General features: G+C 38.0%; 1 protein-coding gene across 3 annotated transcripts; it reads left to right on the top strand.

Annotated features, from left to right (window-relative positions):
- The first annotated feature begins 2,194 nt into the window (after positions 1–2,194).
- Positions 2,195–7,233, top strand: LOC111417926 (angiotensin-converting enzyme-like). 3 transcript variants are annotated; one of them, XM_071201599.1, is made up of 6 exons: positions 2,195–2,283; positions 2,782–2,994; positions 3,296–4,307; positions 6,448–6,556; positions 6,613–6,855; positions 6,981–7,233. In XM_071201599.1, exons 1-6 carry the CDS (start codon positions 2,260–2,262, stop codon positions 7,156–7,158), a joined length of 1,779 nt encoding a protein of 592 aa, XP_071057700.1. In that variant the 5' UTR covers positions 2,195–2,259; the 3' UTR covers positions 7,159–7,233. The 3 variants fall into 3 exon arrangements, with proteins under 3 accessions (XP_071057700.1, XP_022906108.2, XP_022906110.2); XM_023050340.2 differs by having other exon boundaries at positions 6,313–6,556; XM_023050342.2 differs by lacking the exon at positions 6,981–7,233 and having other exon boundaries at positions 6,313–6,556; positions 6,600–6,691.
- The last annotated feature ends 2,452 nt before the right edge of the window (positions 7,234–9,685 follow it).

Below are 9,685 nucleotides of genomic sequence, written 5' to 3'. Positions count from 1 at the left end.
TCTAGCGCTACTTGATATTTGGACAAAAATAACATCGAGTGTAAAACATTCATGCGCTACTAGATTAAAATGTGTGCTTTTTGATGGGGAAAGAAATGAATTTTTAAGAAAAACAAAATACTATCGTATAAAGAATGTTTTTAGGACCTCAATAATAAAAAAAAAATTTTGGCATTCCATTTAAAAAAAAAAAGTTGACCATTTTGAAATAATTCTTCCAATTGAAAATGTGGCATCACCATCGTGTAGAGAATGACCCAAAACATATTACTGCCAAATATTTTGAAAGTAGTACCCGTAGTGTGGCTAAAAAAAATAAGGCGCTTACTCTGAATCCGGCTGTATATATTTTTTGTTGTTATTACTGATTTAAATTTATTAAGATATTTACCTTTTTTTTTTGAAGTTTTGTTAACTTATCGCTTGGACGTTACGGGCTAATATTTTCTTTCAGGTTATTATTATTTGTATTTTATTTTTGGTTTATTGAGTCAAAAGCGATAAGATTTATAGAAATTGATTTCATAACTTTACAATTCATTATTAAAGATCATTATTGGTATAATATTAGTTATATTATTATTACTATTATTCTAATTAACAAAGTTAATCAACTTTAGAGAACTTTTCAATATAGTTGTTTGAATTTATTATCTCAACATTACTTTTCTTTTGTGTATGTTAGTACTTGTTTCTTTTCCTTTGACATTGTGTCACAATTTGTGTCTTGTTTTGAACTTTTGTTTTGAATTTTCGGCGCTATAATATAGGGTGCCATTTAAAAAATTGATCGTGACCTTCATATAACCTTGAAAATAAGATCAAGGTCAAAATTTCCCCTTTCACACAGAACAACTTTCATTTGGTTCATTTTTATGTAAAATAAACCATTTTTGAGATAATCGCTTATCTCACGTTAAATGGACCACCTTGTGCATTTTTGTGTATCGCATTTTAAGTGAAATTCACTGTATTGGTAGAAATGAGAAATTATGAAAAAAATCTGTTAAATGAGAAATTTGAGTGGTTATTTGGAAAAACGTGTATGCCCCGCGGGGGCCTTGGGGCTAGTTGACAAATTGGCCGCTCGGTTGCAAGCCGAGCTAGAAACTCGCGGGCAATTATTCCGGCCGAACAATAATTCACTTAAGTTAATAACATTACAAACTGTTAAAACTTGGCCCGTAATTTTCGCAATTTAAAGCCAGCCGCATTATAAATAATAACGCGCGGGCCCCCGCGTGCATTATCGCCGGCGTGCGGACGCTTACGCTCGAACATAAATTCGCAACTTTAAGCATTAAGCCTGAGTATTAAAAATTTCATACTTTTTTCGCTGAGGCACCCCCATGCTATACCGCGATAATTCGACCTAATTCTTATCCAGAATTTGGAACATTTATTATAGTAAATTAAACCGTTGTTTAACTTAATAAAAAATAAATGTATTGATTTATCAATAACATCAAAAAATAATAGAGGTTTCTCGTCGGTAAATTCTCAGAACTGTTCGTCGCAGTTCACAATTTGAATTTATGAATTCTCTTGGGTACACCGAAGCGCAAGGATCCTTCTAGTTATTTACCTTCGCGCTCGTTAGCGAATGCAACCGACGAAGTTACAACAACAATTTTATGTATTTGTGTCGCGTAAACTTTTCATACCGTCGAAAAATCAACGTGTCTCTTTGCAACTTTACCCATTACATAAAGGTTTCCGTCCTGTTAGCAAAGCTGGTTCACTGCCCTTTTCTACAAACGACGCGGATGAATTAATGAATAATATATACGGATACACTTAGCAAATAACTATACCGGAGCCAATCTCATGTCGTTCTAGTTTGTCTTTCTCTCGTTTGCTCTTCCTCTCTCTGCGTTTCGTTCCTCTGGTCCATTAGTAAATCACGACGGAGTCGACCCGTTTTGAGTGGATACGCCGCTTTCATTTCGCGATTGTCTCTGGGATGCCATGCATCATGTTTCGCCGACAGAATTACGTTGACAAAATCTAGACTATGATGGATTAAGCAAGTCCTGGCTGCGAGACCTATTGTTTGGTAAATGGATCCGCTAATTACGTTTCGAGTACATGGGACCAGCTAAAAGCTCTCGTCAAAATTTGGCTTCCAACAAAAGCCATTGATCCACATGTTCGATATGCATAAACAAAAAAAAAATTCTATCTGTCAACATAAAATAAATGTAAAAGTATGTCAAAAGTAACATGTAATCTGTTTAATAATAACCTTAGGCGATCTTTATGCGTATCCCCTTATTTATTTTGGTAAGTACCACTTAATTTTAATCAAACATGAATTGTGCTTATTAAGCCGTGTATTTCACGATGTATATTTTGATTCATAAAATGGCAATTTGGAAATATAAAACTCAAACCTATAATAGACCGGTAAAACTTTTGATGTAATCCCATTCAGTCGTCCGCATTGGTGTTTTTAATTTTCTCTCATATAACGCACGCACCGCGCCGGGTATACAACCGGGTATCAGCCATTAATTACTGCTTTTAATTAAAACGAGACGAGGGACGTTGAAAGCGACAATTCACAGAAATCCGACTGCGCCCCATCGGTCGGTTTTTTATTATTACCGGACCCGTTTTGTGCAATTGGCCGCGCGCAATTCAATCCAGGAATATAAAGCTTTGTGCTGGAATGAACGTTGTATGCCTTTTTTATTATTAAATATTTACACGAAAAATTTTAGTTTTATTAAAATACATTGATGATATTTTTGCCTTTACTTCTTCACTTATTTGTTGCAGGTAGTGACATTGATAACAATCAATGTGAAATCAAGTGATGTTCATTCGAAAAACGCTACTAAAAAAATTAAGAAGCCGTTAACGGAGAGGGAGTTAAGCCAATTTTTAAGTAACGAGTTTGAAAAGAAAGAAAGCGAATCGTGTTTTAAACAAGCTTCTGCAGAATGGGACCACCTAACGGATATTGATCATATACAAAAAGAACAAATAGCAGTACGTTCATAAACAATTTATTCGCATCCATTAGAAATGATGAATAGAAAAGAAAATGCGACAATCTTTTTTCCTCCTTCTTAACCTCATAACCATAACAGTTCCAATTAATATTGATGTCACCGCTAAGAGTGGAGAGACCACTTTAATAACGCTCTCCAAGCGTCAACGACACCCTTAAGAGGTCATGGAGCTCGGCAATTATTTTTATCGCACCGCGAGAGCTGCGTGATAACGCTCTCGATTTAATTATAATTAGGTTCGGGGAACTCTGCAATTTCCTTAATAGCTACTGTTTCAGGTAGATGCGACAATAGAAGGTGCTAAACTTGACAAGAAGTATTGGAGCCGATATTTTCACAGAGCTGATCCCGCTAAATGCAAGGATTGCTCGTTGGCTAGGCAAGTCACTAAATTAGCCGTCCTCGGAAATTCCGCTTTAAACGAAAACGACTTGAGAACATTGACTGGGATCATCTCAAACATGACTAAAATTTACAGCACCGCTAAAGTAAAATCGTACGAAAAATGGAATTTCAATGGAGGTAAACGGATTCCAATTCCATTAGAACCCGATTTAATAAATATAATGGCAAAAACTCGCGACTACAAAGTATTAAAGTATTATTGGGTAGCGTGGAGAAACGCTACCGGTTCAAAATTAAAATCAATGTTTTACGATTACGTTCAATTATCTAATAAAGCGGCGAAAAATAATGATTTTCAAGATAAAGGCGCTATGTGGAGGTCCGATTTTGAAGACGAAAACTTTGTTGAAACCATGGAATCGCTTTGGAAAGAAGTTCGTCCGTTATACAACGAACTCCAAGAATACGTCCTCAACGAATTCAAAACGAAATACGCCGAATTTATGGACGAAAGCGACACTTTAATCCCCGCTCATCTTTTGGGGAATATGTGGGCACAAGATTGGGTCAATATCGCCCCTTACGTCATTCCATATCCCAAAGAAGAAAAATTAAACGTTACCAAACTACTTTTGGAAAAACATTATACCGTGATAAAAATGTTCCAAACCGCCGATAATTTTTATAAATCGCTCGGTTTAGAATCGAATTCGATGAGTTTCAATAAAAGTGAAGGTGCGATGATTGAAAAACCGCGTGATGGAAGAAACGTTTTATGTCATGCTTCGGCGTGGGATTTTTGTAATGGAAAGGATTTTAGAATCAAAATGTGCGCGGAAGTTAATTTTGAAAACTTTATGACAATTCATCACGAAATGGGTCATATAGAATATTATCAGTTATATAAACATCAACCTTATGCTTTTAGAAGTGGTGCTAATCCAGGTAAAATATTCTGCATTCAAATATTGCGAAATTAAGCTTTTATAGCCGAGGTTACATGAATTAAAAGTAGAACTAGCACTAGACTTAGAATTAGAAAGTTTCGAGTTTAGCCGTCCATTTTAATTTAATATACAGTATGTCCGTAAAGTAATGGTGCAATTTGACCACACATATAGTTTTTTTTTTCTATAATACATGTCAAATTGTTGTAAAGTTGGTAACATTAACAGGGAGTTTTGTTTTATGATTTTTTGAAATAAATATGTCTATGAGTCTATAGGGGTTATACGGGAAAGCTACCTAAGGAGTCAGAGAAAAGTACACCATGACTTTATGGACATACTATTAATACAGGGTGATTCATTAGCTCTATGACAAACTTTGGCAGATGAAAGGTGATGCGATTCTAAGGAAAAAATGTTATATGAATATGGGTCCGATTCATTTTGGTTAAAGAGTTACAAGCCTTTGAAAATTTTACACAGTTTAATAGGCAAATGAAAATGTAACATAAAAAATAAGTTTAAAAATTACAAAAATTGTTCGAAATGTCCGCCTTTAGCTTGAATGCACGCCGCACCTCGACGAAGTAAAGATTCTATCACAGGACGTATGATATTTGGATCATTCCGTATGCTATTAGCTGCATCTTGAATTCTGTCCAGTAGTTGCTGACGGGTAGTAATTTCTACATGGTACACAAGCTGCTTCATGTGTCCCCAGAAATAATAATCCAACAGATTTAGATCTGGGGATCGTGGTGGCCAGACTACTGGGCCTCCATTGCCAATCCATTTGTTTGAAAAATGTTCATGTAACCAAGCGATGACTTCTCTTCCTCGATGTGGTGGTGCACCATCGTGCTGATACCACATATTTTGAACGATGTTAAGTGGTACGTCGTCGATAAAATCGAGAAGGTTATGTCCCAAGAAATTTCTGTACATATTTGCATTTAAGCGTTCATTTATCACCCATACAGGTAGCAAAGAATTGTTAAAAATGCCACCCCAAACGTTTACACTAAACCGTTGCTGAAATCTTCCTGGTCTAATTGCATGTGGATTTTGCAAGGACCACACATGTTCGTTATGATAATTATTTATGCCGTCCCTAGTGAAACACGCTTCATCAGACCACAGAACTTGGGAAATGAAGTTATTATTTTGAGCATGTTGCTGAATAATCCAGTGGCAAAATGCTAAGCGTTGCTCAGTATCTCCAGGATGTAATGCTTGAACATTTTGGCGATGAAACGGATGTAACATTTCTCGATTCAATACACGCCATACAAAACTTTGGGATATTTGTAACATGCTGGCTATACGCCGAGTACTAATTGAAGGGTCGTCAAGTACTAAATCAATAACACGTTCGTCATTTTGTACATTCACATCATGGGGACGAACGGAATGTAGTGGAGCGGGGTTACCTGTTTCTCTCAGTCTGCGAAATGATGCACTAAACACTGTATGGGCAGGTTGATGTCTATTTGGAAACCTACGAAGGTATTCTCTTGCTGCTTGCCGAGCGTTTCCGTTACAAAGCCCGTATACAAAAATAATATCTGCATATTCTTCAGTCGTAAATACATGCATTTTCGTTTTCGATCAAAACTCTGACAATTATAAACTTTGAAACACACAGAATAGAGTAAATTGAAATGTTTGACATAAAGAACTCAGTTTTGTTATCACAGCCAACTCTGTATTTGTGTTTCATAATTATTGTTGCAAATCTTTACTTCGTCGATGTGAAGCGTGCTTTCAAGTTGAAGGCGGACATTTCGAACAATTTTTGTAATTTTTAAACTTATTTTTTATGTTACATTTTCATTTGCCTATTAAACTGTGTAAAATTTTCAAAGGCTTGTAACTCTTTAACCAAAATGAATCGGACCCATATTCATATAACATTTTTTCCTTAGAATCACATCACCTTTCATCTGCCAAAGTTTGTCATAGAGCTAATGAATCACCCTGTATAAATTGATATTTCAAATTAGGTTTCCATGAAGCAATAGGTGATACAATCGCTCTTTCTGTAACCACATCAAAACATTTACATCGCATCGGCCTCTTAGATAAACTACATAATGATACCAAAACAGAATTAAACGATTTAATGTATTTGGCTTTAGAAAGAGTAGCTTTCCTTCCATACGGATATTTATTGGATAAATGGAGATGGGATGTTTTTGAAGGAACCGTAGATCCGGAATATTGGAATTCACATTATTGGAAGTATAGGTTTGTGATGAAACAATATTTAGATTTAAATAATTTAGAGTAGATTTGTATTATAGAGAAACAATACAGAAAGTATCACCTCCAGTGGATAGGAAAATTGAGACGGATTTCGATCCGGCAGCTAAATACCACATTGTTGCGGATTCTCAGTACATCTCTTACTTTTTTGCGCGAATCTTGGAGTTTCAACTTCACAAGGCACTGTGCGTTGCCGCCGATGAATATGTCCCGGGAAATGTTTTGAAACCCCTCCATAAATGCGATATTTATCAATCCAAGAAAGCCGGAGAATTGCTGAGGTGAGATCCGTGAAATTGAGGTTAATCAGAATCGGTTTGGGCGTAAAGTTAATTTAGCCGGTCTTTAGTATTAATTTAAGTTTGTTTGTTTCTCTTCTTGGGGTCCTCTTGTTTCGGCTTGGCAGGCGGGGATTATCCTTGGGAGCTAGTGTCCACTGGACCGAGGTTTTAGAAAAGATTACAGGCACCAAGAAACTTTCCGGGGCCGCTATTCTCGAGTATTTCGATCCCCTGTACGAGTTCTTGGTCGAAAAGAACACCGAGTACGCGAACAGCCAGAGAAAGAAACGAAGTTGTTTTTGAAAAAGGAAGAAAAAAATATGATTTTGTAAAACATTTATACTTGTAATATAATTTTATTACACACTATAAATAGTATTATGGAAATTATTCTTTAAACGACCACATGAAATTTAATTCCAAAAGCGAATATTGTTTAAAATCCGATAATGAATAAGCGCCCCAACCCTACGTTTACTCGTTATGCAGCTTTGTTAATTATAAATGTACTCAGCGGAACAAAATTAATATAATACGATATGTAATTAAATCGAAACGAATGTTTTCCGATCTAGGTTATTTAGAGAGACGGAAAAACACGCGTCGATACGTTTCGTCCATCTGACGGATCGGATTTCTCGGTTCGGTCCAGGCGCCTCCGCTTCCGGAACAATTTAATAAAACGCTTAATTAAACCAGTTCAATTACCAGATCCGAACTCCCCTTTGCGTAATTTAACGGTCCACTAGCAAAAATATCAGTGCTATCCACGGACGATTGACTAGTCACGAAATGAACGGCGCATCAAGTTAATGTGATTAATGAGACAGAAAGGATTTAGGCAAGTTTAAAATACTTCAAAACACATCCTTTTTAGTAGTAGATTTATTTCGATGCCTACAATAAAACGGAATCTAAATTTACTTTAATCCTAATGGTTACGCCAGGATTTATTTGCGCCTGGTTGATATAATGCATTCGGTTTCACCTGGATGTGGTAAGATCAATTCAACACTGATTAATGAGAACTACACTTTACTTGATAAAGCCGAGGCGCCACAATATGATGATCAGATTCAGGGCGATGTAATCTTAATCACTGAGCCTTGGCCGCAAGCGAGCTCAGCTTAATGCGGCCGAGGCGCCATAATATGACAGCCAGTTTCAGATTGATATAATGTTAAAAGACACAAAATGAATAGGCTTGAAGTATTAATTGAAGCATAATAATATATTAAAAAACGAAAGCACGTATGTAGCAGTTGGTAACACCGTAACACTAGAACAAAGCACGGCGAGGTTAATTTTTACCTTACCCAATTCCTCACCGGCCATGGGTATTACAACAGATACCTACACATCATGGGGAAGGTTGACAGCGCGGCGTATCGTTATTTAGACGGCGAAACTGATGATGCCGAACACACTTTCTTTCATTGTAAAAGATGGGCCAAAGTTAGAAACCGCCTGGCGATGGATATAGGACCCATCGACCCCGAGTCCATAGTCGTCCAAATGCTTGCTTCCGAGGATACGTGGAATAAGGTCACTAATTTTGTCATTGAAGTACTGACCAGAAAAAAGAAAGACATGGACGCCGACACTAGACTCTGAAAGAGAAGAAGAAGGAGGGGGGTGCTCCCTTGGGGCCGAAGAACCCCCCTCTCATCGCGGTGAGTTATAAGTAAACAAATAGTATTGTAAAAGTAACCCGGAAAATTTTTAATCTCATTCTTATCAACGGAGATGACCGATACGGACGAAGCCATCCGCCAACAGCGCACACTTGGAAGAGAAGAAGACGGAGGGGGGCGCTCCCTTGGTGCCGATGAACCCCCCTCCCATCGCGTTGAGTTATAATTAAACAAATAGTATCGTAAAAGTAACCCGGAAATTTATATTTTCATACTTACCACTGGAGTCGACTGATACGGTAGAAGCCAATCGCCAACAGCGTACACCCGGAAGAGAAGAAGATGGAGGGGGGCGCTCCCTTGGGGCCGAAGAACCCCCCTCCCACCGCGGTGAGTTATAACTAAACAAATAGTATTCTAGAAGTAACCCGGAAAATTTTTAATCTCATTCTTATCAACGGAGGTGACCGATACGGCCGAAGCCATCCGCCAACAGCGCACACCTGGAAGAGAAGAAGACGGAGGGGGGCGCTCCCTTGGTGCCGAAGAACCCCCCTCCCATCGCGGTGAGTTATAATTAAACAAATAGTATCGTAAAAGTAACCCGGAAATTTATATTTTCATACTTACTACTGGAGTCGACTGATACGGTAGAAGCCAATCGCCAACAGCGTACACCCGGAAGAGAAGAAGATGGAGGGGGGCGCTCCCTTGGGGCAGAAGAACCCCCCTCCCAGCGGGGTGAGTTATAACTAAACAAATAGTATTCTAGAAGTAACCCGGAAAATTTTTAATCTCATTCTTATCAACGGAGATGACCGATACGGCCGAAGCCATCCGCCAACAGCGCACACCTGGAAGAGAAGAAGACGGAGGGGGGCGCTCCCTTGGTGCCGAAGAACCCCCCTCCCATCGCGGTGAGTTATAATTAAACAAATAGTATCGTAAAAGTAACCCGGAAATTTATATTTTCATACTTACCACTGGAGTCGACTGATACGGTAGAAGTCAATCGCCAACAGCGTACACCCGGAAGAGAAGAAGATGGAGGGGGGCGCTCCCTTGGGGCCGAAGAACCCCCCTCCCACCGCGGTGAGTTATAACTAAACAAATAGTATTCTAAAAGTAATCGGAAAATTTTTTTTTCTCATTCTTATAACCGGAGACGATCGCAACAGCGTACCTTTGTAAGGGAA

This window comes from Onthophagus taurus, chromosome 2, assembly GCF_036711975.1.
Source record: "Onthophagus taurus isolate NC chromosome 2, IU_Otau_3.0, whole genome shotgun sequence".
NCBI lineage: Eukaryota > Metazoa > Arthropoda > Insecta > Coleoptera > Scarabaeidae > Onthophagus > Onthophagus taurus.
Note: the sequence above shows the minus strand (reverse complement) of the source record. Positions and strands in the feature narration are given on the sequence as shown.